We start from the raw sequence: 26,708 nt of genomic DNA, 5'->3' as shown, positions 1-26,708 counted from the left end.
CGGCCAGTGCAAACCCGGCTTGCACCCTGCCGCCCTGGGGACCAGCCCTTCCTGGAGAAGCTGCAGCACCCGAGGGACTGGCAGCACTGGGAGCTCGCTGCATGCGTGCCCCCAGCTTGCCGCAGCGCCCGCGTGTGCCAGGGACACGTGTACACACGGCGCGGGGGTGCCTGGATCTGTTTGCACACGCGTGCACCCAGCACGGAAAGCAATCACGCTCGTGGTACACGCACACCCAAGGCACACGTGTGTGCACGCTGAGCCCTTGCACCAGCGTGTCTGCAGGGCTGCCTGCGGTTGGGTTCCGGCCCTGGGACAGACAGCACAGGGAGGGGACAGGCACCCCGCAGCGGTTTCGAGCCCCTCTGGCCTGTGTTTTGCTGTTTACCCGGCGTTTCCAGGGCGCCAACCGTCCTCAGCTCCCTGGCTCTGCCGTGACGCACAGCGGGCTGGGGCTGAGTCACCCTCGCTACGGCAGAGACCCAAAGCCATGCCAAGCAGCGCTGCTGGCTCGCAGCGTACGCTCTCCCGCCGGCTGGAGTCGTGTCCAGGGTGTAAAACCCCAGGGGAGGATACTGCACCTAGCTTCAAACACCCTGCCAGCCTCGGGCTCTGCTCACCCACCTCCCAGCTCTCCTGGTACCCCCCAGCCTCTAACCCTCACCCAAACGCCATAGCCACCCAGCATCTACAGCAATGGAGAGAGGTTTCTTTTTCCTTTTCCCACCTACGCCAGGGGGTTCAGCCCAAGGCTGGTTGTACCCTAGGATGGGGTTGGGGTGCCCTCAGCCCCCATCCAGCACTGTTCAATCCAGCTGACCCATCCTCAGACCCTCCCCTTGTGTTTCAAGATAAAAAAATAAATCAGCCATGTCTGTGAGAAGCAATGCAACAAAAAACACCTGAGTAAGAGCAGAGCTGGGCTGGGGGCACACACAGCTCTGTGCAGCCCAAGACAAACCTCCTCCCTGCCTGCCCACCAGCCCAGAGACGTACAGGCTCAGAGCACCGCTCCCTGCCACACACCCGGCCCCTGGGACCAGGGTGCCTGCTCACACCGCCCACATCCCATCTTGGCTCAGCCAGGGTGTTTAGGGGGGACTGACCTCCCCCCTAAGGTGGGGAGCTGCCAGGGTTTCCCAGCTGGGGAGTAGCACCAGCTCACTATCCTTACCAGTCCCATCCCAGCAAGCCCCAGCCCCTGCCCCAGTCACCCGCGCTGCTGCCCCGAACACCTCCCTCTTCCCAGCCGCAGTCACACAGCTTGGGGCACATGTTTATATAAAAAGTAAAGTTTATTGCCATTTCTACCTAGATTTACACAACTGTGTCACCGCTTCCGACGTCAAAAGGGACGTCCCGTCACTTCCCAGAGCGCTGGCCAGGGAAGGTGGGGAGCCCAGCAGCAGGGGCCGGCCCCCCCCAACCCAGCGGGCTGGAGCACAGCCCCTGTCATGGCTCTGCCCAGGGGTCAGTCCCAATCCTCCCAGCGCTGCCGCACGGCTCTGCCACGGCGGATGTCCCAGAGGGGTGAATCCATCCCCTCCTCCGTGCCGCTCACGGCGCTGGCCACCCAGTCACAGCCGCTCACCATTCCAGCCTTGCCTCGAATGCCCCAGCTGCACAGAGATGGGCACGGCTGGCCCAGAGCAGGGCACCCCGCAGCCTTGTGGGCACTGCTCATGCACGTGTTTATACATAGACGCGGCTACAGAAGATGCCCAAACTAATAACACAAGCTTTTTTTCCTTGTAATCCCCACACTGATGTGCGTACAGCCATGCACTACGCCGCAACTGCCACCGACGGTGCTGCTCAGAGTCAGGCTGGGCTTCCAGCACGCTCCTGGGTGGCTAGCGGGACAAATCTGCATCGCTCACTAAACAGCGGTCTTCCTCCAACGTCAGGCTTTGCCAGAACAGACACCCCCCCTGCACAGTGCAGCAAAGGCACAGGGCTCGGCGTGCGCTCCTTCCAACCGTGCATTCCCATCAAAGCGCCGAGGTGCTGCCCGGGTGTCGCAGAGGCCCGGGCTGCAGCGGAGCCCGGGACGGGCAGGTTTCCTCCCGGCACGCAGCAGGCGGTTGGATGGGGAGGGGTCAGCTGCCCGCGTCTCCCTCGCAGAAGAGCATCCTTGTGCAGGAGACGGCTGCTGGCCGGCCAGGGCCGCCCAGGGGGGCACGGCTCAGCGCCGGGGTCTGGCAGTCCTTCGTGTGAGATGAAGGTGGAAACGATTTTGCAGGAGATTATGCGGAAAGAGTTCTGTGGCTCTGCCCACCCCGAGGACAGAGCCACCTTACACCGCAGAGCCCCCGGCGTGCTGGGCCGGGGCAGCCGCCCCGGGGCTCTGCTCCTCCGGGCACAGGACCTCCGCGGGGAGCCGGGACTGGAACTTCTCCAGCTGCTCGGGGCTGGCGAGGGTCTTCAGGAGGCTGTTTTCACGCTCCAGCTGGGAGTTTTTCTCCAACAGTTCTTTGATTTGCTCTTTCAGGACCTCCACCTCCTCCCGCACCGCATACATCAGGTGATTTTTCACAAGATCCTGCAAAAGGCCATCAAAGAGACCGATCACTGGACGGTTACGACCCGGGGGTTGCTCTCACCCTGCCTCGCAAAGCTCTGCCCCCAGTCACTTGCCAAGTGCTGCCAAGGCTTGTCCCAAAGGCTGTCCCCATCTCTCCCCACCCCACCCTCGGCACCCCGGCCAGGGCTCAGGGCTCCCACAGTGCAGCCCACCCAGGCCAGCACACACAGAATCCCTCGGGTCCCCCATCCCCCAGACCTCGCTGCCTCCGGAGGCACTCTCCAGCTCCACCTCCCCTCCCGGGGTTCCCTGTCACCCCTGGGACCTAGCTTGGCCCCCCACATCCCCGGAGGGTCCTTCCCAGGCCCCCCCTCGGCGGGCTCCCTGCGCACTGCGGCGCGGCCGGAGCCAATGAGCTCAGCCAGCTGCAGCGGGCAGACAAAGGAGCTGCTCTGCCCAGCAACAGGCTGGGCGGTGGGGACCACCCCTCCAGGCCAAGCACCCACCCGGCGAGTGGGGAGCCCCCCAGGCAAGCACACCCGGGGTGGGGGTCACGGAGCATGGGGGGAGCGGCGCGGCAGCTCACCATTGCCTGCTCGATCTTGTTGTCGATGGCCACCACGCTGGCTCCTGAGGCACTGGAAGAGAGCAGAGAGGCAGGGAGTCAGCAGCGAGCCCCTGAGCACCCCCCTTCCCTGGGGGTCCACGCACCGCAGGACCCCCACCCACACTGCAATGCACCGGGACTCCCCCTTCACTGGGGATCCACGCACCGCGGGACCCCCCCGGGCTGCAGCACTTCCCACTCCACTGGAGATCCACGCACCGGGGCCCTGCGAGCAGCACCGCAGCCGGACCCCCCCTGCAGCCGGGGCACCGAGGGGTCCCCGCCGCCCGGAGCAACGCGCCAGCCCGCGAGGAAAACGGCGGGGGAGGACCGGGGCCGGTACCGGGGCTGCCCGTACCTGTTGTCGAGCTTCACGGAGACCACGTCCCCCCCGAGCAGGGAGGAGAAAAACGAGATGGAGAAGTTGTGGAGCTGGTAGACAGCCACCTCCATGGGGGACTGGTACACACCGGTGCTCATGGCTGCGGACACCGACAGAGCAGACAGGGCAGGACCAGGCGCACTGCGGCGGCCCCTCCCCGCCGCCCCCCTTATACCGGCGGCGGCCGCCCCCGGGCGGGGCCAGCGCGGCCGGGACCGCCCCCTCCCCGGCCCCCGGCGCTGCAGCCCTGCCCCTGGCGGTGCGCCCCGGTACTGCACCGGGTACTGCAGCCCTGCGCCCCGGTACTGCGCCCCGGTACTGCACCCCTGCAGCCCGGTATTGCACCCCTGCCCCTGGCGGTGCGCCCCGGTACTGCGCCCCGGTGCTGCACCCCGGTACCCCGGCACTGCACCCCGGTACTGCACCCCTGCAGCCCGGTATTGCACCCCTTCCCCTGGCGGTGCGCCCCGGTACTGCGCCCCGGTACTGCGCCCCGGAGGAAACCCGCTTCGCGCTGGGGGTCCGCACGCCCGCAGGACCCCGCACGGCAGAACCCGCACGGGAGAACCCGCAGGGCAGGACCCCGCACAGCAGAACCCCGCACAGCAGAGCCTGCACGGCAGAACTCCGCACGGCAGAACCCCGCAAAGCAGGACCCCGCACGGCAGGACCCGCGGCGGCTGCGGGCAGGCGGGCGGAAGCGCGGGGGGGGCCAGGGGCGTGCAGAGCAGCGCCGGGAGCGGGACAGGGAAACAGGCGCGGGGAAACAGCGCGGCCGGGCCCGAGAAGGCCCGGGGCGCAAAACAGAGCCGGGCTGCGAAACACCGCGGGGCGGGAAGCACCGCCGGGGGCACGACAGGAAAACAACCACGGCCGGCGGCAGAACGGCAGGAAAACAACCACCACCGGCGGCACAACGGCAGAACTCGAACCACCGCCGGCTGCAGACCGGCCCCGCCGCCCGCCCGCCCGCACCGCCCGCACCGCCCGGCCTTGCGCAACGCTGCGGCGGGGGCCGCCGCCCCGCGGCCGGGTCCGGCAACTGCGCTGCCCCTTCCCCGGGGAGGGCCGAGGGGTGGGCGGGGGGCAGCTCCCCACCCGGAGGGGAAACTGAGGCACGGCGCAGCGTGGCGGCTGCTGCTGCGGGCGAGGCCCTGCCAGCCGGCCCCCCAGAACCCCCCCCCCCGCCTCCCGCGGTGTCCCCAGCGGGGAGGGACCCGGGCGCGCTGCGTGGGACGCTGCTGCCCGCGAGCCACGGCCGGGCACGCGGGGTGCCGCGGGACACCCAGGCCTGACGCGGGGGTGCGAGCAGGGGTCTCCTCCTCCCCGGCGCGCCGGAGGGTGCTGCTTCTCCCCAGGGGCCGGCGTGGGACCCCCTCGTCCCTCCGCCCGCGGGGCACTGGTGCCCACTGCCTGCGCCAGCACAGCCGGGTCCGTGCAGCCGGGCAGGGGCTCGTCCCCCCCAGCCCCCGGGCCAGTGCGTGTCCCCCCGCCTCGCCCGCGGCCAGGCCGCACTCACCAGTCCTTCCTCCTGAAGAGGCTCGGGGAGTACGGCGGCGGGAAGGCCATGCCGCCGCCTGCCGCCCCTCGCCAGCCCCGCTGCTCGCCACCGGCAGCCCCCCGCCCCGCAGCGGTGCCCGCTCTGCCCGCAGCCCGTCCCCCGCGCCGGCTGGCAGGGACAGCCCGGGTGCCGCCGGGGCGCGGGGTAAACACGCCGGGCAGATGACCTCAGCCACGCTCAATCGGCCCTTTCAGGGCCCGGCGGGCAGCGAGCCGCCCCGAGCAGCGCGGGTGCCGGGCGGGCAGCGGCCGCTGCCCCCTCCGCGGGCAGATGAAAGGGGCTCTGTGTGCCATGCCCGGGGCGGCCCCTGCGACGCGGGGCGCAGCGCTGTCCCCTCGGCTGGACACGGGGCGCAGCACTGTCCCCTCGGCCACGGCAGGCCCGGGCCACCCACACCGAGGGTCCCGTGGCCCCGTTGCCCACCGGAGCTCAGGGAAGGTGCCCGGCACTGTCGGGAGGGCAGGGGAGAAGGGAGAGGCGTTTTCTCTCCCTCATTCGGGCGCGTCACCGGTTGTGCCACCGTCTGTCTGCTGCGGAGAGGTGGGCTGCGGCAGGGAGAAGGGGTGGGCAGACCCCAGCCTGCCCCCAGCCCAGGCAGCCGTGCCTCGGTCTCCCCACCTCCCGCGCTACGGGACCCCCAGATCTGGCCCAGCCCCTTCCCAAAGGAAAGCCCCAAACCATTCGTGCCAGGGACCAAGGGCTCCAGGACGGACCCACCAGAGCCTGGCTCGCGGCTCTCGCCCCACGGCTGTGGGGTCCTGGGGCCCTGCCCAGCCCCCTCACGACCCAGCACTCGAGTACCGAGGGCTGGGGAGAAGCCGGCGATGCCCGCGGCTGCCGGAGGGAAGCAGGGAAGCGCAGCAGCGTAGCGCTTTGGGAGGAAATCGCTTCAGCTCTGCCACCTCCAATATTTTTCCCATGGAGCTGGGACTATCGCAAAAATCAACGAAAGTCGCTGACTTCCCTGCTGCCCCTCCTGGGGTCCTTCCCAGCCCTGCACAGCCCTGACCAGGACCACCACCGCTAGGGCGCGGGCTCCCCGGCTGTGAGGCCGGGAGGGATGCTGCCCTCCTCTGTGAGACCCCCGGGGGGGAGGGACGCTGCTGAGGGATGGGGCGCAGAGGGTTCTGCTTCCTCCTTCCTCCCCGGCACGCAATTAATAAGGAATCCAAAGGCAGCCCGCGCGGCCGGGGGCTGGCCATGCTGGGCAGGGGGCTGCCTCCCCCGCCGGCACAGCCTCAGCCGGGGTGCAGCCCACCCCCCCGCAGCCCCTCGCCCCGACGCCCGCTCAGGGGCCGCAGCTTCTGCTGCAGACGCCCCTGGTCTGTCCCCCGGGTGCACACGCAAACACGGGCACACCGTGCAACCCCTGCACTCACACGCGTGCAAGTCCCGCGCGCACACGCACACGCACGCCCCGCGCGTGCACTGCAGATTGCTCCCCGCAGCGTCGCCCGGACTCACAGCTGACGCAGACGCACACCCCGTGCGCGCACACGCGGCGCCGGCAGCGCGGGGGCTCGGACCCCCAACCCCCGGGGCAGCCCAGCTGGCATCTCCGGGGTGGGAGCAGCAGCTCACAGCTGTCTGCCGGACCTCCCGGTTTGTGCTCGGCTCTGCCCGGGGATCCGCACGGGAGCCGCTGCGGGATGCCCAACGGCCTCCCACAGCAGCAGAGCCCCGCGTGGGGCTCCAGCTGCGCCCGGAGTGGCGGGGGGGGGCGTTTCCCAGCCCCCCGTGGCTGCGGCAGACGGCCTGGCCGGGCTGCTGGCCCCACTCCAGCCGGGCTGCTGGGATTCGCTTCCTCTCCCACCGCCTCCGCCTGCTCCTCGGGGGCCTAGCAGCAGCAGAGCAGGGTGGGCAAGGTCCCTCCTTGCTCTGGGTAGCCACAGACTCGCCGCCGCCGCCCTGCGACACCAGAGGCCGTGGTGATGGGCGCCTTGGAGCAGGCTGGGCGAGGGGGTCCGGCGGTGCGAGCTGCATCCCCGGGGCAGCGGCACGGCAGCTCTCGGCTCGTGTGTGCAGCTACGGGAGGTTCATCAGGCAGGGCCCTGGCTCGTGCTTGCGGTTATTTTGGGAACAATAACAGCAGCCGCGATACAGGGTAATTGTGACACTAATTGCTGCGCTCTCTAGGGGAAAAAAAATCCCATGGCTGTCATCGAGCAGCTAGGAGAGGCGGTGACACCAGCCACTCACTGTGTCACCCCCAGCAATGGCCCTGCGGGACACCCCAAAGCTGCTGCAGCCCCTCGGCCAGCCCCCACGCAGCCTGCACCCCAGCCCCGGGATGCCAGCCCCAGTCACCCACTGACATCCAGCGACCACCCCCTGCCCTGCCAGGGGACGCGGAGCCATGGAGGCGGCTGGGCTAAGCCTGGCTGGAGCTAGGGGTGACGGGGAGCGGGGTGAGGGGATCGCCTCTCGCCACCCCACGCCTGCGCTGCGGGTCAGGGGACACGGCCCCGTCCCCACGGCCCCAGGGACAAGACGCGCTGTCGCGCTGAGCCTCGAGCGTCGAGCCCGTGCCAGGCCCGTCCGAAGGATGTCCTCGCCCCGTCAGCTGCTGGTGGGAGCTGCAGGAACGGCCAGTGCTGCGGGAGCAGTCCTGGCTCCTCGGCCTCTGCTCTCCCCCAGCTCCGTGGCAGCGTCCCTGGCTCGCTCTCTCCCAAGGACTCAGTTCAATGGGAGGAAGGCCCTTCAGAGGGTCCGAGGCGTGGGAAATGTTTATTGCCTGGCCTCAGAGACACTGGAAAGCAGCACGGGAAAGGCGCAGAGCCAAAGCTGCCCAGGCTGCTCTGTGAAGGCAGATCTCCAGCTCCAAGGGTCAGGGCAGAGGGGGAGAGGAAAAGCCACTGCCTGCAAACGCACAGCTAAGAAAACTCTGCCTGTCACAGCCTGAAATCCCTCAGCCGCGGCTGTGCCGGCCCAGGGGACGGGGGATGCCAGGGCCAGGGCCAGCCGTGCCCTGCAGGAGCTGCAGGAGGGACGGCCGGGGACACCGGTGACGGCTGGGGCTTGTGGGAGCCCATGGTGGGAAGGGCTGGGTGTGGGGCAGGTCTGTGGAGCCCCCGCTCTGGCCCCGCAGCCCTGTCCAGACGCTGGGGAGGGAGAGGTGATGCCGGGGGGCTGCCCAGGGGCAAGCAGGCAGCCGTGTCACCCGTGTCCCACGCAGCGGGCCCCGTCCCAGCGCTGCCGAGGGGCTGCGGGGCCAGATCAGCCGGTGCACAGCAGCTGCCCAGCTCCTGGTTCCCTCATCCCGGAGATGTCCTGGTCGAGCTGTTTACCGCAGACTTGGCGCTGCCCGGGACTTGCGGCAGCCCCACGCAGCCCCATGACACGGGAACCTGGTGCGTGCCCACCAGAGCCTCGGAGGGCTCACAAACCCCGCAGCCCGGGGCACGCGCTGCTCCAGAGCAGAGGGCAGCCCCTCCTGGGGCAGAGCCCGTGCCGCTGGCCTTGCCAGGGCTGGTCCCAGTCCCAGGGCTGGGGGACACCAGAGCAGCAGGGAGGGCTGCGCAGGGTGGCCACAGTCTTTGCAGCCCGGGGGAAGCCCGGGGAGGGTTCACAGCTGGGGAAGGCCGATGGGGAGCCTGCCCCCCCTGCCCTCCCCATCGATGGAGGCTGAGCCAGCTCCCGCGGGCGGTGGGGATGCGTGGAACGCCGGGTGCCGTGGGCAGGGGACACGGCTAAGCCCACGCCGGGCAGCGGGGCACGGGCCGGGACGTCGGCACGGGGGGTCCCCCGACCTGTGGGGCTGGAGGCGGCGTGGGGCGGGAGCAGGGAGCCCTGGCAGGCTCCACGTCCAGCTGCGGGGCTGCCTGCTTCCTCTGATAAAGGTACTTGGCTGTACTCCCAGTTCTGTGTTTTCTGGCGTGCGAGTGCACACCCCGGAGCCGGCCTGCTGAGAGCTGCAATTTTTCTTTCTCTAACTTTGCCACCGGCCCCCCCTTCTTCCTCCCGCGCCCCCCACCCAGCGCACCCCAGCAGCAGCTCCCCCCAGCAGCGGTGCGAAGAGGGGAGGTCAGAGACGACCCTGCTCTGGCACAGCCCTCCCCACGATGCCGTACGTAGGAAGCCCCCGACGCCACGGCTTCCCCAGGCGTGCTGGGGTAGGAGGGGAAGAGGAAAAAGGGCTGATCTGCTTATTACCAGCCCCGGACCACGCAGCCCAGCCTCCTGCCTCGCCTGCGTTTGTCGACACCGGCCCCACGGCGCTGCCTGCGCAGCTCGGGCCCCCCCAGCGGGCACCGTGCCAGTGGCCACGCAGCAGATCTCGCACCCCTGCTTGCCCCGGGCCCGGGCAGGGTCCCGCAGCCGCAGCACGCCAGCGGGGAAGGTGTCAGGTGTGGCACAGCCCAGCAAAAACCCCCGTGGCATTCCCCTGAGCATGGTGCCTGGCTGCGGCGGGGGGAGCACGGCCAGCCCCGGCCACACTCCCTGCCTGCCATGGGTGCCCAGCACCAGGGAGGATGGGCAGACTGAACCCTCAGCGGTTTTCATCCACAAATCTGTCCGCAGAGCAAGCACTTCACACCCACGGGCCCTGCGGGGTGGAGTCCCATAGCCAAGCTCCATGATGTTATCACCGCCCTTGGTCAGCCACCCCTGCCCCGCAGCCTGGCAGCCCAGGCTGTGACTTCAGGGCTGTCCTCGTTTCGTAGCCCACTGTGTCACCTCGGACAGTCCTGGCGGGATCACCCCCAGATCCTGGCTGCCCTTCTCCAGTCCAGCTTTGGGGAACCGGGGACAGAGCCGAGGTGGCTGCGATGCTGTAGGGATCCCCCACCGCCCTGGGGCCACACGGTGCCCTCGACCCCCAGGGCCTGCGGCGGGTGGGGGGCTGCTGGGCGGGGGGCTGCCCTCCCCTCACCAGCACACAGCTGGCTTTTCCGGAGATCCCCAGCCCGAGAGAGGAATCCCGAGGCAGGGCCTCCAGCATCCGCCGAAAGAAGCCCCAGGCCACTTTGGAGGCAGGAGCGGGCGCTCCGGAGCCATGCTCTGCGCTGGCAGCCGCTGCCCTGCGGCGTGCGGGAGTGCCTGGCTCGCTAATTGGAAGGCAGCTCGTTATGTAATGAGAGGACAGAGACGGGGAAGCTGCGGGAGAGCAGCGCGTGGGCACCCGGCACAACCAGCAGCCGCTCCTCCAGCCCGGACCAACCCACGTTCAAGGAAACCCCCGAACCCTTCACCTTCCCCCCGTACAAGTGCCTGAGCTTCGTGCTCTCCTCCCGGCCCGATGGGGATGCTCGGGGGGAGCCCCGGCAGCCCCCCACCGCCCCTTCCCCGGGGCCGACCAGACGCAGCCCGGTGCGGTGGGGAGCGGGAGAGGAGCTGAGCCCCGCGGGCGCGCGAGCCGGCCGCCCCGCAGCAGGTCAGGCGAGGACGCGCGCCGGGGCTGCGCAGTTTCAGCGGAGCCGGTTATTAATAACCCGCCTGGCCTTTGCGAAGAATCCCGGGCATTTCGAGCCGGGGACGCTTCGCTGAAGCCATCCCCTTGCTGACATTTCAGAACAATAACAACATGAAAGATAATAAGCTGCCGGCGGGACGGTACCTGCGGCGCTGCCGGGGCTCTCTGTGTGCCCAGCCTCAGCTGCCAGCCGTCACCTGGCTCGTGGGGACCCTTGGGGACAACCTGAGACTGTCCCCTGCCTCCAAACCGCCCCACGCAGTCCTGCTCCACGCCGTGGGGGGGGTCACTGGGACGGTTCCACTCGAGGCGGTGGGGATGTCCTGCCCTGCCCTGCCCCGTGGCATCAGGCACCACGCTGGCTGCCCAGGCAGGGCTGCCATCCCCGGGGGAGTCGCAGGCAGCGGGTGGCGAGGACGGGATCACACCCCAATGCTGGGGCCAGGGGGTCTGCAGGGCAGGGGGGGGCCCAAGGCTTCTGCTCTGCCACCAGAGTCACGCTGCAGCAGAAGCCCCTCGAATATACATATATCTCTAAGGAGACGTATGTCACTAAGGAGACACATGTCACACAGACAGAGGATGACGAACTCCTGTCCTGAAGCCAGCAATGTGCGGCACCTGGATAAATATAGCTCGGAGCTCACCGGCAAATCACGGCTTCGAGACAGGCTGCAGCCCTTCATGTGCCTCCAGCCCTCGCCCCCCGGCCACACACCCCGGGGTGCCCTCTGCAAACGGGGTCTCAGTCGCTGCCCTAGGGCAGGGTCTGCCTGGACCCTCTCTCCCTTGGCAGCCACCTTACGATGCGCACACACACGCCGCGGTCACAGCCCCCGTGCGCACACGCTGCTGCCAGGCTCTGCGACAAGTGCCCTGCACCCCTCCAGGGTCGGGCCGCGTGTCCCCATGGAAGGGGGGAGCACGATGTTGGAATGGGGGGGGCATGATGCTGCGACCAGGGCAGGCCCCTGCAGCCTGCTCCAGCTCCAACCTCTTCCTCCACGAAAGTTCAAAGCTTGAAGTAAATCCTGGCCAGAATTTTGCCCATGGGGCCGCGCTGCCCGTCCCTGCCTGCCGGTGGGACCCATGGGACATCTGCACCCTGCCTCCGCGCTGAGCATCTGCAGGAGGCTGAGCTGACAGGCGCTGGCATCACTAGGCTTCCGCGCAGCTACGCCAGGTCCCCTTGGCCATAGCCAAGTGGCCAAGGGTGAATGGTTTCACCTCGAGGGGCTGGAGGTGCTGAGCAGGACCCTCCCGTGCTCCAGGGCACACTGGGGAATCTCCTTGCTGGAGGGAGCAGGGTCTTGCAGAAGCGGGCAGGGATGGGCATGGTGTACGGTGCGGCTCGTGCCGCTGCCAGCCCTGCCAAGCTGTGCCGGGCCCGGTGCTGCTGGGCGTCCCCGGCCAGGAGCCCCTGCAAGCCTGGCCTGTGGTGACATGGCCCCGAAGTCTTCTGGGTGGCGGGGCGGGGGTCCCGGCGTGGCAGGATGCCCGTGATGGGAGCCAAGGCGGGCACAGCGGACTGGCTGCCCGGCGTCACGCAGGCGGTGGGAGGACGTGGGCACGCCGAGGCCAGCTGCTCCCCGGAGCCAGGGCTCCTGCTGCTGCAGGGGAAGGTCCCCAGTGTCTCGGGGTCTGCAGGGCTCGGCCAGCCACACCGTGAGGCACAGGTCGGGCCACGTGCAGCTCCGTCCCACGAGAGCGAAGCAAGCAAACGCCCGGCACGCAGGTCCCGAGTGGGTAGGGGGGCTCTGGCAGCCCCCACGCGGGGCGAGGGGCAGAGCGGCCGGCCCTCCGGTCTCACACCCACACCTCTCTCACGCTCACCCGTGCTCCCCGCGGCCCCTCTCCCCGTCAATGCCTCCTTGTTGCTCCAGCCCACTCGGCCGGCAGGAATGCGCTCCCCGGCCCTGCCGCCCCACGATGCCCTTTACGTCCTGGCTCCATCGCCGCCTCCGGCATCGCCGCTGCAAAGTGACACCCAACGGACGGGAACAAATGGTGCCGTGCCACAGATGCCACCCTGGCACCCCTGCCTGGGCTTGCCGGCCTGGCCTTACGGTGGGAAAGGCGGTGCTGCCCACCGCCTCCCACCCCGACCCACGCTTCGCCCAGCCTCCCGGCGCAGCGCAGCCCTCCTCTGCCTCCCTGCAGCTCCCCTGGCTTGCCTGGGACCTGCTCCCTCCACGGCTCAGACCAAAGGGTGGGTCATCGCCCACCCTGTTGGTGGGGAGCAGGTCCTGCCGTGCCGGAGAGGGTCCGACTGGGCGGAGGTGTCCCCTCGCTGCCCGGCGCGGGACGGGGCACCGGCTGGCAGATCGTACCCAGGGCAGGCTGGGCAGCGGAGCTGGCACGGGCTGCTCGACGTGGGCGAGCAGGTTGGCACAAACCTCCTCTCCCCACCCCGCGCCAGGCGTGGCCCTGCTTCAATCACACGCCAGCACGCACCCGGGAGGGTGCTGCCACCCCCCGCAGCGTGACCCCCGCCCACACCGCCGGGTACCCCCGGCCCCCCAGCCCCGGGAAAGGTGCCACGCGGTCACGGGGCTGCTCCACCCGGCCCACGCTGGGTCGAGCTCGTGCCTGGGTCTTGGATGAGCAATCTCAGGGTAACACCGGCATTGCGGAGGGATGGTGGAGACTGGCATCTGCAGGGGCGAGATGTGCCAGTATGGCGGCAGCTGGCTTCCCTCTACCCGGTGTTTTTGTGTGAGCTTGGCCCCTTGGCACTGCCCAGGTCTCCCTGAAGAGCAGTTCATGATGCCCCATGTGAGGACGCGGAGAGGAAAAGCCCTTTTTGAACAGGATCCCACGTGCTCCCCGAGCAGGAGGGTTTCCCACAGGAACGTCAGCCCTGTAGGCAATGGTCCAGAGCATCGCTACCTTGTGCATCCCCCATAGCATCCCTGCAGCGAGCAAAGAGCATGGAGAGCCTGGCAGGGACCACCCAGCTGGGGGACAACCCCCAGAGACATGCTGGGAATGCTGAATGTAGGTTGTCCGAGATGCCCAGCACTCATCCGACCCTGACCTGCAGAGCCCAGGACTTGATCCAGCGTGGGCTGAAGTGTCTCCAGCAGCCCCAGAGCCAGACTCGGACAGATGCGGCTGCTTGGTCCTCCCATGCCGCGCTGGACCTCGGCCACGCACGAGCGTGGGCATCCACGTGACCTCCCCGTCCTCCTGTGCCGGTGCAGCGGCACATCATCTAAAACACGGGGCACAAACCTGCTCGGGTTCCCCGGTGCCAGCAGCAAGGGTGCCCTTATCAGGCCGGTTATCGGGGTGTTCCTCTGGCACCCACAATCCCCTGCTTCGTATGCTATCACCTCTTGGGTATCTTGGCTCATGCCCCAGCAGGAGAAAGTTCAGGCTGGAGCAAAACAACAGCAAACCCAGGTGTGGGCAGACCCGCCTCCAGCGCCGGGGGCCGTGCCCCCCAGCAGCGAGGGGCGATCACCCGAGCCGTCCCCAGACCAGGCTGGCAGAAGGGTGCCTGGAAGCAGGCTGCCGTGGAGGGACACCACAACACTGTGGCACAGCCACAGAAAAGGGAACACCTGCAGCCTCTCGGGACACAACACACGCCAAGGCATGAGGGACAGGCTTGGGCGCCGCAGCAAGGGGCACAGACCGGGAGAAGCGCCGGTATCCTGGCACCTCCGCTTGCTCCCTACCTCAGCAGGGCGGACCGACGCTTGCCGGGAGCCCCGTGGGTCCTGCCCCAGCAGGGACTAGTTGGAAAGCTCTGCTCACACCACCTCTCGCCCATGGGCACTGTCACCACCTTGCCCAGGCGAGCAGCCCGGATGCCTGGCTCCGACACCCAGCCCCCGCAGCCCGCGCCTGGGATGGCATCTCCTGTCCCCTCTCCACCCGCGACGACAACCGGCGGCAGCCTCCCGGAGCGAAGGGCAACCTCTCGCTGCCGTCCCGCTCCCGGCTGGGTGGGTTCTCCGCTCGCCATGCCGGGTGCCGGGTGCCTTGGCGGGCGTCCCAGCTCCTCCTTTCCCACCTGAGCGGGCAGCTCGTCGTTATGTAAGTGCAGGGGGAGCGTGTCGGCCGAGGACGGCTCGGAGGGAGCACCCAGCTCGGCATGAGACGCTGGTGGGGGCAAGGAGGCGTGCACCCGCCGCCCGGGCGGCTCGCACGCATGGGGCAGCCACGCGTGAGCCCACCCGCCTCCACGCGCCGGGCGAGGCGGGCGAACGGTGGCTTGCACGCCCGCGCGCAGCCCAGGAGCGCACCCGCAGGTGCACGTGCGTGCGGGGAGGGGAGGGGAGTGGGCGGCGAGGTGTCTGCGGGTTCGTGGGCGCTGCTGCACGGCCCCCTCCACGCTACCCCCCCCCCCCCACGGCAGAGGAACGAGCCCCAGGGCGCTGCCTGCCCTGTCCATCCTGCCACGCGTCCCCTTGGCTGGGGGAGCAGGATGTGTCCCACCTGCTGAAGCCACAGGCAGCTCCGGGTGCCACAACCTCGCAGTCCCCGCGGTCCAGCTCGGCTGTGCCCAGGCCAAGCCGAAGTGCCCTGGGCCTGCCAGCGCTCAGCACCGGCTGCTCCCCGCCATCCCTCCAGGGCGGCCGGGCACCAGGGCCAGCCCTGTCGCAGAGCACCAGGCGCCAGAGCGGGACCCGAGACAGCTCTGTCCCCTCCCACCCTTACCAGGGCTGGAGACCCCGCGGGGTGGCAGCCCTGGGGACCCCCGTTCAGTCTCCTCTGCACGCAATGCCGGAGCAGGGACGGACCCCGCACTCCCGCCGTCCCCAGCCTTGGCAGCGTGAAGCCCAGCCCTCTGGCAAGGGGATGGGACCAGGCCCGAGCACGTCCAACGGCTCCCAGCCGAGAGGCGGCAGCTCGGCGAGGGCAGAGCCACTTTCCAGGGACGGGAAATACCACCCAGGACAAATCTGTCTCCACTCAGTTTACTCCGGGGCGAGACAGGGAAGCTGCCGAAAGAGCAGGACCTGGCAGCAGGGCGCTCGGGCTCCGCACCCGCTTTGTAACTAACTCCAAAGGTGGCTTTCACGGCAGCACAGCAGCTTCCCAAGTAACAAGCTGCCCCTCGGCACGCACGACTACGAGGATGACACCTGTTTGACGCCGGGCACCGTCCATGCCCCTGCGGGCAACATCTGCCTGGGTTAGAGGTAGCCAGGGAGATGAACGCCGAGTCCAGGGGCCAAGGCCGTGGTCACTGTGGGACAGACGCAGGGCACCAAGCGAGGGGCACTGCTGGCCGTTGCGGGGCGGAGCCCCCCAGACCCGCACCCCAGGACCAGGCTGGCACCCCCGCGGCGGGCGGACAAGGCTCCCTGCCACGCTGCTCACGCTTCTCCCCACCGAGCAACTCCCAGCGCCCTGGGGTGACCGGGTCCCCCTGCCCCTGCCACCCGGGGGGCTGCGGGCATCGCGTCTTGCCCCCATACTGCCCACTGCTGGCTCCCAGCATGCGGACAGCCCCCTGGCCCCGGCTGCGGGGGCTCCCAGCACACGGGCAGCCCCCCGGCCCCGGCTGCGGGGGCTCCCAGCACACAGGCAGCCCCCCGGCCCTGGCTCTGGGGGCTCCCAGCACACGGGCAGCCCCCCGGCCCCGGCTCTGGGGGCTCCCAGCACACGGGCAGCCCCCCGGCCCTGGCTCTGGGGGCTCCCAGCACACGGGCAGCCCCCCGGCCCCAGCTGCGGGGGCTCCCAGCACACGGGCAGCCCCCCGGCCCCGGCTGCGGGGGCTCCCAGCACACGGGCAGCCCCCCGGCCCTGGCTCTGGGGGCTCCCAGCACACGGGCAGCCCCCCGGCCCCAGCTGCGGGGGCTCCCAGCACACGGGCAGCCCCCCGGCCCCGGCTGCGGGGGCTCCCAGCACACGGGCAGCCCCCCGGCCCCGGCTGCGGGGGCTCCCAGCACACGGGCAGCCCCCCGGCCCCGGCTGCGGGGGCTCCCAGCACACGGGCAGCCCCCCGGCCCCGGCTGCGGGGGCTCCCAGCACACGGGCAGCCCCCCGGCCCCGGCTCTGGGGGCTCCCAGCACACGGGCAGCCCCCCGGCCCCGGCTGCGGGGGCTCCCAGCACACGGGCAGCCCCCCGGCCCCTGCCGGCGGCGGCACCCACCTGTGGAAGAGCAGGAGGATGGAGAGCAGGGTCTGGTCGATGTTCCTGTTGCAGATGCCCTGGTTGAAGAGGTAGCAGGGGTCCTGCACGACGGGCTCCAGCGAGTCCTGGCGCATGATGGAGCTCAGCTTGTCGGTGTTGAGGTTCTGCCGGACCAGCTGCTCCTGCAGCTGCCGGAAGCTGCTCACGGTGGGGCTGCCCGGGTTGTTGTTCTCGCCGCCGGCCCCCTCCTCCAGCCCGCTGCGGTTGGCCAGGTCCAGGCAGCAGCTGCAGCAGTCCAGCCCCACGGGCGACCGGCACTCCTCCACGGGCGACGAGGACATCCCGGGACCCCCCCGCGCCTCGCCACGGCGGCGACACCGGGGGCCGCGACCGGGGCGGCGGAGGGCGAGCGGCGGCAGGACGCGACCGGCTGCCCAGCGCCGCGCCCCGCCGCCCGCCCCAGGCCCGGCTCCGTCCCCGGCTCCGGCTCCGTCCCCAGCTCCGCCGCCCGCCCCGGCCCCGGCCCCGGCCCCGCCGCCGGCCCGGCCACCGCCCGCCCCCGGCCACGCCCCCTCCGCCGGCCCCGCCCACCCCGCCGCGCTGATTGGTAATGGCGACGCCGAGCCCCCGCCCCCCGCCCCGCCGGCACCGCCCACAGCCCCCCGCCCCGACCCCGGCAGCCGGGCGCACCCCACGCGTGGGACCCCGCCGTGCTTTCTGCCCCCCCCCCCCCCCTCGGCAGCGGGGGTCGGGGGGGGGCGCGGACTCCCGAGCTGCGGCTGGAGGCGGACGGGCTGGGGGAGGCTGGAGACCCCCGCAGCGCCAGCCCCCGAGGCTGGGGCCGGGGCACGCTGCAGCCCGGGGGGCTCCGGAGGGGGGGAGGGGGATAAAAGGCCCCCGGGATGGCAGGAAATCCGGGGGTCACCCGGGAGCACCCCGCGGGTGGGAGCCGCGGAACCCGGAACCGAAGAGCGCGGGTGGAGGATGTGCGCGGGGGGGGGGGGGGGGGGGGGGGGCAGGGCGGGCAGGGGCGTGGGAGAGGGTTCGGTCTGCCTGTGGTGTGGGGGGGCTCTGCGGCTGCGCCCGGGGAGAAGGAGGGCTCTGCAGAGGGGCGAGGTGACCCCCCGGCACCCCTGCGTCCCCCCACCCGTGAGCACCACTGGTCGCTGTGGGCTGGTGAGGAGCGGCTGGGGCGTGTTGGGCTGCCCTGGTGGTGCTGGGACAGGGACAAACCCGGCAGAGACGGGGGGCTGGCCGGGCTGCGACACCCCCAGGGGGGACGGGGGGCACCGAGGGCCCAGCCAGGGACACGGGCAGAAACCGGGTGAGCGAGGGCGGACGGCGTGCGGGGTGGGAGCTGGGCTGGGCCGCCATCGCCACCGGTCAGCGAACCCTCCGAGCCGGCTGGGTGATCCCTCAGCCCTTCAGGGAGGAAAACGTCTGGAGAAAACGACCGGGAGCCTCTGGAGAGGGGCTGGCCAAGGATCTGAGGGGCAGCAGAGCTGCCCCGGGGAAGGAGGTGTAAAAGCCCACTGCGGGCGGGGGGAAGAGGAGGCAGCGGGAGGAAGTCTGCGCGGTGGAATTGCAAATGGGTTGACGGAAGGAGCTGCAGAAAGCAGCACTCGGAGGACAGCAGCGGGTCTGAAGTGCACGGAATTGATAAGAAGAGATAAACTAGGTCAGAATCCGGCAGGGCAACACCGCCCAGAGCACCAGGGCAGCAGGGATCTTGGCGGCAGAGCGGCGCTCGCGTGAGATGTTAGCAGGGCAGCTAATGCCACCGAAGAGCAGGCAGAAGTGTTCAATAAACATTTCTGTTCCCTATTTGGCAAGGAGGAAGACGCGCTCACATCACATGAGGATGAAGTACTTTCCAGTCCATTAGTAACCAAGAAGGCACAGGACACCGTCTGCCGCAGATAAACAGCTGGAGCAGTGGCCAGGGAGAGCTCTGGGCAGCACTCCGAGTTCCGCGCCAGCCCCACGGTCCCCGGGACGGGCCAGGGTTGGGCCCTGCCAGCGGACATGGCACGGGCAGGGGGTCCGGGCGCAGGGCGGGGCCGGCTGGCAGCCTGGGCTGGTGCTGGGACCAAGCGAATGCCTGAAGGAGCAGTGACCCACAGGGTCCCTCCGGGCGTCCCCTCTCTCTGTGGCACTGGTGGATGCTGAGGACTTGTCGAGGTGTGTCCTCTTCCCTTCCGGCGGTCGCCGAGGGGCTGAGCCCCACCGGAGGGAAGCGGAGCCCAGCCTGGCCGACCTGCCCAGCAGCACCGGCACAGTTTGGCAGCGGGGCTGACGAGGGGTCTCTGGGCGACCCTGCCACTGGTGAGGGGTCCCTTAGTGACCCTGCCACTGGCGTGGGTCCCTGGGTGACCCCGCTTCTGGTGAGGGGTCCCTGGGCAACCCTGGTGCTGGCAAGGGGTCCCTGGGTGACCCCACCACTGGCAAGAGTGAGGGGGTCCCTGGGTGATTCTGCTGCTGGTAAGGGCTCCCTGGGTGACCCTGCCACTGGCAAGAGCAGGGGGGTCCCCGGGTGACCCTGCTGCTGGTGAGGTGTCCCTGGGTGACCCGGCAACTGCCAGGGCCCACGGGAGCAGGGAGGCGCCGAGGTTTCTTCTCCTGCACCCCCCTGGCTGTTACACCCCCCCCCGCGGGCTGGGGCGGGGGTCCCTGCCCGGTGCCCCCGCGGGTCGCGGCCCCGCGCCGAGCCGTGCCCCCCGCCGTGCTCCGTGGGGCGGGAGCCGCGGGCGGCTGCTGCCATCCCGCGGGCACCGGGGGTAGGACACGTCCCGCTGCCGCCCCCGGCCCGGGGGTCCCGGGGGTCCCGCCCGGCCGCGGGCTCGGCGCTCCGCGGCCCCCGGGGCCGTCGCCATGTCCCGCAACCCCCAGCCGTGTCCCGCAGGCCCCCCACCTCCCTGCTCCGGGACGGAGCCCGGGGTCCAGCTCTGCCCCGCGGCCCCTCCAGCCCCCCCGGAGCTGCTGCGCGGGGCAGCCCCCAGCCCAGAACGCTTGCCGGGGGGGGCTGCCCCGCACCGGACCTGCTGCTTCCCGGCCGTCAGCTCCTCGCTCCTCATCCGCAGCCAGCACGTGTCACGGGCTGCCACGTACTTGCTTGCAAGCCCTGCAAGCCATGATGGGCTCCCTAAATCCCCAGGTCCTGGAGCCACGTGATGGGACGGGGCTATCATCAGCGGGGAGCAGGCATCCAGCCCCGCTGCTGGCAGCGACAGCTGAAAAGTAGGTTTCCTATGTTTAGCTCCGGCCTTTTTGGGTCCTGCTGTCCTCAGGACTGGGACAGTGCTGGTTTCTGCCTGCAGCTCCACACACCCGCAAGGGCACCCAGCTGCTCCGCGCGTCATGGCCGGCACAGCCCGATAAACCGGAGGGGCTGAGGACTCATTCGGGGCTGGTGCAGACCCGGAGAGCGGGGGACGGCCGACACTGGTGCATTGCGCACCCAGAGGTTCCACGTCGCTCTCGGCTTTAGATGGGATTCCCTTCTCCTGGCTGAAATGCAGGGTGTTCTGGTCCCGGCTCAGTGCAGGGACACCAGCCCTGCCCCTGCTGCTCCTGCAGCCCCCCCAGACTGGACAGGAAGGAGAGCACAAGGGGGAAACGTGCAGGGCCGTGGAGGGACCCGGGCTCAGACAGTTCCGTGCCAGTCGTGGGCTAAGCGTCTCTCTCCTCTCCTTGCAGAGACCCAAGCCACACGCTGTCTGTCCGGGAGCTGCGAGCTGCAGGGTCTGTTCAGGTCTTCCCAATGCACACTTTAGGACAACCCTCCCCTGGGGGGGCCCGGGAGAGGAGATTGCACCCTGTCCTGATCTCAGGGCGTCTCCAGAGCCGCCCCCTCTCCTTGCAGATCCGCAATCTGGCCGTGCCGCTTTCCCCATCCCTTCCCCGTCAGTGCCTCGGAGGGAGCCGGTTTATGCCGCTGGGCCATCTGCTCCCGGGGAGCCCGCAGGTTTGCGGCCGCGCTGCCCGGCAGACCCCCCTGCGCTCCGCGGGGTGCTAAGAATAACCAGCGCCGTCAGCAGCCATGATATTTGCAGGCGCCTGCGGGTGCCACCCCCTCTCCCGGCTGCGGGGTGCCGGATGCATCTGCTGCCTGACGTCAGCCGCCGGCCTCGCCGGGGACAGGGTGCGCGGTCGGGGGGGGCCACGTGCTGCTGGTGTGAGGGGGTCCCGGACCCCGCAGCCTGAGCAGGGGGCGTGGGTGCTATGGTGGGATGTGGGGGTACTGCTGCCTGCATCCTGGTACCCAGCGTAGGGACCTGGCACACTGCCAGCCCGCCCTGTCCTGCTTTTCCTGGTGCCCCACAAACAGACGCCTCGTCCCGAGCTCTGCAGGACCCCCAGCAGATCGGGGAGGCCTCCAGCGCTGGGTGACCATAGCTCTGCCTTCGTGCCTGGCCCTGCTCCACGGCCGCTGACAGAGCCAGAGCCACGCACAGAGGGATGGGGCTCTCTTGCTGGGCAGGGGGTCTCCTCCACCCAGGGGGATGAGACGTCCCGGAGCTGCCCGTCGTGGTGCAGAGTCCTGTGTGCGGCAGCTTCCCCGAATGCCTGAGCAGCCCTGTCCCCTTTGTGTGGGGCTGCGGGGGTGACGCAGCTCTCCGGGTTACATGTCTGCCTGCACCCCAGCCCTGCAGCTGGCAGAGGAGCGGGGCTGCGGGTGCCCCCAGCTGCTGCCACCCTGTTTCGGGGGGTCCCGTCGAGCCCATGCTCTGCTGAAACCCAGCTGCACTGGCGGGGTTGGGGTCAGGCGGGGATGGGGCAAGTCGAGAGAGAGGACCCTGCCCCAGGGACTGCAGATGTGGGCACGATGACCCCCAGGCTGTTGCTCTGCCTTTGCTTGGGCGGGGGGACACAGACCGTTCCTCAGAGCTCTGCCTGGCTCTGCCCACTCCCCGCTCCTTCTTGGCAGCGTCACCCTGGCGTGGCCGTCCTCGTGCCTGCTCCCCTGAAGGCAGCAATCCAGATGGTGAGGAACCAGAACTTTGTGGTGAAAGAAAAAAAATCCCCAATCCTTCCCCTTGCCAAGCTTTTCCGGAGCGTTTCCCACACGCAGCCTTTCCCAGCCCGGGTCACCTTGCCTGCCCCCACCCTGCAAATCCCCTGTCCAGACACCCCCTCCTCTGCGGGGTCCGGCCAGGGGAGCACCGTCCCCCCACCCAGGCTGGGTGCCCACGGCATGGCCACCGTGCCGCTGCTGTTCTCGAGGCTGGGCCAGCAGACAGCCCCGTTTCCCCAGTGCCCAGCCCATGCCCCCAGACGGTGGGCTTTGCTGGGAGGCCGTGCTCCCACCACGGGCAAACGTGGCTGCGGCAGCTGCCGGCGCTTGCATAAGCGTCGAGGAGCCCTCGGTCCCGGGCGACGGTGAGTCACGCAGCCCGCCGCGAGCCTCGGATGTTTTCCTCTTTGTGTAACGCTCCAGCAAATCATTTTAAATGCCCTGACAGGCCCCGGCCGAGGAGCTGCGTGGCACGTGGGTCTCCACACGCTGCTCTTCCCTCCGGCGCGGGGACTCGCAGAGCCCCGGGGAGAGACCCCCCGGGCTGGACGCCGGCGCTCGAAGGGCTCTTCCAGTTGAGCCACAGGGCGATGGGTTGTTCCAGTGCAAGGCTTTTCAGCTCCTTCGGAAGGGGTTAAAGCCAAACCGGCTTTCCCATGGGGTCGGCGCAAGCCTGGGAATGAAGCCTCGCGGCGAAGGGGCAGAACCACGGCACAGCAGCTCCACGCTGCATCTGCCGGGGCGAGCGCCCGCTGGCATCGCCCGGCTGCCCTCCGGCTCGGCTCGGTGCGCAGCAAAAGGGCGGTGGGAGCTGCAGGCATGCGCCGGGCGGGGGTCTTGCAGTAGTTACGCAGGGGTGTGGGTTTGCTGCTGGCCAGCCCGGCAATGTGTGGAGCAAGCTGCGGGCGGGCAGTGGAGCACAGCTCTGTGCTGCTCCTTCAGTTTGGAGATCGGGTTTTGGAGCTGGCTGAGCGCTGCCCATGGCCTGAAACCGGGGGAAGCCTCTGAGAATGACAGGGGAGGTTTTGCCTGGAGGCTGAGCGGGGACAAAGCCACGGTGGTGGTTTGGGCAGTTTTCAGCGGTTTTTCAGAAATGTAAAATAGGCTGGGCCTTCCTCTGGTGAGGAAGAATTGCTTGCACTGGGGGTGTAAAATCTGTGGCTGCAGTTAGACACATCACACCGCAGCCGTAAACACTTCCCGGGGTGCCGGCTCCTCAGCGCTGCTGCGGGTGCAGAGCCACGCTGCGGGGCCACGCCGTGGCAGGTCCCCCGCTCCTGCGCCCAGGGCTGCTCTCCCACTCACCCCTCTGCCTCAGTTCCCAGCCTGTGACCTTTGCCTCGTCCCTTGCGTCTGGGGACGTTCCTCCCTCCCTCTCGCCTGCCAGCATTGCCATGCTTTAGGAGCATCGCCCCATTCCGCCCAGCCCGCTCCCGGTGAAACAAACCCAATGGGACGTGCAGGAGGTGGTGGCTCTTGCCCAGCTGGCAGGTGGAACGAGGAGCACATGGGGCAGCGCTGGGGGCTGGGGAGGTGGTGGGCATGGTGGGATCTGGGGAGGCGGTGGGCATGGTGGGGTCTGGGGAGGTGGTGGGCATGGTGGGTTCTGGGGAGGTGGTGGGCATGGTGGGATCTGGGGAGGTGGTGGGCATGGTGGGGTCTGGGGAGGCAGTGGGCATGGTGGGGTCTGGGGAGGCGGTGGGCACGGTGGGATCTGGGATGGTGGTGGGCATGGTGGGATCTGGGGAGGTGGTGGGCACGGTGGGTTCTGGGGAGGTGGTGGGCATGGTGGGATCTGGGGAGGTGGTGGGCATGGTGGGGTCTGGGGAGGCGGTGGGCATGGTGGGGTCTGGGGAGGTGGTGGGCATGGTGGGATCTGGGGAGGTGGTGGGCATGGTGGGTTCTGGGGAGGTGGTGGGCATGGTGGGATCTGGGGAGGCGGTGGGCATGGTGGGGTCTGGGGAGGCGGTGGGCATGGTGGGGTCTGGGGAGGCGGTGGGCACGGTGGGATCTGGGATGGTGGTGGGCATGGTGGGATCTGGGGAGGTGGTGGGCACGGTGGGTTCTGGGGAGGTGGTGGGCATGGTGGGATCTGGGGAGGTGGTGGGCATGGTGGGGTCTGGGGAGGCGGTGGGCAGGGTGGGGTCTGGGGAGGTGGTGGGCATGGTGGGATCTGGGGAGGCGGTGGGCATGGTGGGATCTGGGATGGTGGTGGGCATGGTGGGATCTGGGGAGGTGGTGGGCACGGTGGGTTCTGGGGAGGTGGTGGGCATGGTGGGATCTGGGGAGGTGGTGGGCATGGTGGGGTCTGGGGAGGCGGTGTGCAGGGTGGGATCTGGGGAGGTGGTGGGCATGGTGGGTTCTGGGGAGGTGGTGGGCATGGTGGGATCTGGGGAGGCGGTGGGCATGGTGGGGTCTGGGGAGGCGGTGGGCAGGGTGGGGTCTGGGGAGGTGGTGTGCAGGGTGGGATCTGGGGAGGTGGTGGGCATGGTGGGACATGAGGCACAGGTGATGCGAGACCATACTGGGGTCATCCTAGGTCAGGAGGGGACGCAGGGCAGCTGGGGTGTTGCAGGGGACCCAGGGCATGGTGGGAGCCGTCCCACCTCCCCACATCAGCAGCAGGCATCGGTCTGGAGGCGAACGCCAGCGCCGTGAGCCCCGAGCCGCTCCCAGGGACGCGCGTGGTCGCACACGTGCACAGGCTCCTGTGCGCTTCTCCTCCTCATCCTCTGCTCTCTGCGGGGCTCCTCTGTTCTCCAGTCACTTTTGGCAGTCACGGCAAGTACCAAGAATGTCTTATTTTTGGTGGCATTTGAAAGAATGTACAAATATTCAACAAGACATTTATGTCTTTCCCTTGGGATTTGCTAGCTGTTTCCCCATGGCAATAAACTCCCGTTTTGAGCATTTTGTATTATGAGCAATGCTTTTGGCTGTGAATCCATCTTCCCAGCCCTTTCGGAGGGAAAACTCTTGTTTAGATAGAAAGTCCTAAGTAGAAAGAGGTTTGAATGTGCTGAGAGGCAGCTTTATAATAACCTATGGGACAGCCCCATCAATGCTGTTTCTCCTCAGATCTGAGGAGTTCCTCAGAGTGAGGAACTGACTTCGTAGTTCAAAGCAGCATGTTGATGCGAGGCAGGAGATGGCCAAAGACTCTTCATTATATACCCTTGACTTGGAAGCACCCACTCATTTACAGGGCAGCAAGTCCCAGCACCTGGACATGGATCGTGCAGACCCTACATGGACCATGCAGGTATGGAGCATGTCTGGACATCCCCTTTGGTCCCTGTGGCTGATGTGAGCTCGCCATTTGGAGATTCACCCCTTGGGAGTACCAAGAGAGCCAAGGTCTTGCAGGACACGTCTGAGGGAAGCAGAGAAGTGCCCTGACCTTGACTCCTGAGGACATGCCAGTCATGACTTTTCTTCACAGGGAGATCGTCTCAGAAAAGACTCCGGGGCTGGTGGAAGGCACCTCAGGAAGGGGGAGCAGGGCGTGTGGGTGCTGCCCCAGGGGATGCCAGCACACCCACCCTGCCAGCTCCTTCACCAGCTCAGAGCAGCAGCGGTGGCATTAGCCTGACATGCTATTGCCTAGCAACTGCTGGCATTGCAGATAAATCCCGTCGCTGGTGTCACCGCAGACCTGATGGTGATGTCCCAGTCGTCTGGCAGGGCCCTCTGGGGTGCTGCTGGAGATATAGGAGATCTATCCCTCTCCAGGCTCATCTCTGGGGGCTCAGTGGTCTCATGGTGGGAGCACGGCGGGCTGTGGATGTGCTATGTTGGGAGTGGTCCAAGAGCACGTTGGGGCTCTCCTGCCTCATCCTGGCTGGGTACCAAGCAGGTCCTCATTCTCTGAACCTCGCCTGGGGATACCACCCCATCTGGTCACCTTCCCCAGCACATTTCCTCTGCCCAGCCTCCTACAGCTGCCTTTAGATCCCTGCCACGGGCATGCAGCAAGAGGGCAGCCTTGAAGACCTCCTTGGCCCTGGTGTCTGCTGCAGCGTCCCAAGGCGTAGCGCCCTGGTTTGGCTGTCACCCACGGGGTCGGGCAGCTGGCGGGGGGCAAGGGACCACTGGGGAAGTCCCGCTGACCCTTCTCGGCCAGCCCAGGCAACAGTCTCCATTTCCAAAGCTCAGTAAGTTTCTGAAGGGTGAGCTGCAGGGGACTGCACCCAGTGCCAATCCGAGCAGACGCTGTCTCCGGCAGCAGGGCTGATCCTCCCAGGGAGGCACCGGTTTGCACAGCTGTGAAGCGATAGGAGCTGCTCGACCTTGCTGGAATTGCACATTAGAAAAGGTCTCTGCATGCCAGTGCAGGCCAGGGAGGTAATCCTCCCGCACAAGGACCTGCCCAGCCCGAGGCACGGACACATTGTGCAGCCAGCTGGCGAGCGGGCCGCTGGCGATGGCAGCATCCCCTGGGCCTGGCAAAGAGGGGCGGCCATGGCTTGGGGCCGCCATCCCTGCAGGGACAGTCGAAACAGCCACAGCCACCGCACTGAGCCCAGGAACCTGCCAGGATCCCACGGACTCACCCCTTCTTCACCAGTGCCAGCCCCACACGAAACCCTCCGGCTGCCTCGGGATACTGTGAGAGCCCTGGGCAGCACGGGGAACGCTCCCCCACACCCGACCAGGCAGCAGGACTTGTCCCGTCCCTTGTCACCCACCCCAGGGGTTGTGCTGGCATTTGTTAGCGCAGGCTTTCTCTCTGTGTTTCCCTGCAGCCACAAAACGAGAGGAAGGAGGGTGAGTTACGGCCTGTTAGAAGTGTTTGCTTTCCCAGGCGCTGATGTGGAGCCCCTGCGGAGAGGGGACAGGGAGAGGGATGCCCCGGGAGGACTGGCTCAGAGCCTGGGGACAGCAGACTCCCTGTGCGCAGATGGCAGCAGATTTCAGCTGCGTGCAGGGACAACAAGCCAGTCCTTCCTTCCCGCAGCGCCAGACCATGGGGAGCGGACTGGGCGGGTGGAGGATGGGTGGGCTGCGGCTTCTGCCCTAGGGGGTCACATCACTGAGGTGAAAGGGGTCTTTTCAGGGCAGCCATGGCAGGACAAAGGCTTTCCTGGAGCGGGGCTGCTGGGCTGGGTGCTGCGAC

At 68.6% G+C, this 26,708-nt stretch overlaps 1 protein-coding gene across 2 annotated transcripts; it reads right to left on the bottom strand.

Moving 5' to 3' along the window:
• Window positions 1-1,276: 1,276 nt before the first annotated feature.
• On the bottom strand, window positions 1,277-17,013 carry TSC22D3 (TSC22 domain family member 3). 2 transcript variants are annotated; one of them, XM_075435778.1, is made up of 3 exons: window positions 16,597-17,013; window positions 3,111-3,162; window positions 1,277-2,542 (listed from the first exon to the last, which is right to left on the bottom strand). In XM_075435778.1, the coding sequence occupies exons 1-3, from the start codon at window positions 16,917-16,919 to the stop codon at window positions 2,297-2,299; spliced, it is 621 nt and encodes a 206-aa protein (XP_075291893.1). In that variant the 5' UTR covers window positions 16,920-17,013; the 3' UTR covers window positions 1,277-2,296. The 2 variants fall into 2 exon arrangements, with proteins under 2 accessions (XP_075291893.1, XP_075291894.1); XM_075435779.1 differs by lacking the exon at window positions 16,597-17,013 and adding an exon at window positions 3,490-3,674.
• Window positions 17,014-26,708: the final 9,695 nt, after the last annotated feature.

This window comes from Opisthocomus hoazin, chromosome 14 (assembly GCF_030867145.1).
Source record: "Opisthocomus hoazin isolate bOpiHoa1 chromosome 14, bOpiHoa1.hap1, whole genome shotgun sequence".
NCBI classification, from domain to species: domain Eukaryota; kingdom Metazoa; phylum Chordata; class Aves; order Opisthocomiformes; family Opisthocomidae; genus Opisthocomus; species Opisthocomus hoazin.
The sequence above is the reverse complement of the archived record's forward strand: the minus strand, read 5'-3'. Positions and strand labels throughout refer to the sequence as shown.

Bases quoted from the DNA above. Each gene is read 5' to 3' on its own strand.
- TSC22D3 (XM_075435778.1), bottom strand. From the start codon at position 16,919: ATGTCCTCGTCGCCCGTGGAGGAGTGCCGGTCGCCCGTGGGGCTGGAC. The intron at 3,163-16,596 runs GTGGGTGCCGCC...GCTCTCTTCCAG, and splicing joins ATCCTCCTGCTCTTCCACAG to TGCCTCAGGAGCCAGCGTGG. The intron at 2,543-3,110 runs GTGAGCTGCCGC...GGCCTTTTGCAG, and splicing joins ACAAGATCGAGCAGGCAATG to GATCTTGTGAAAAATCACCT.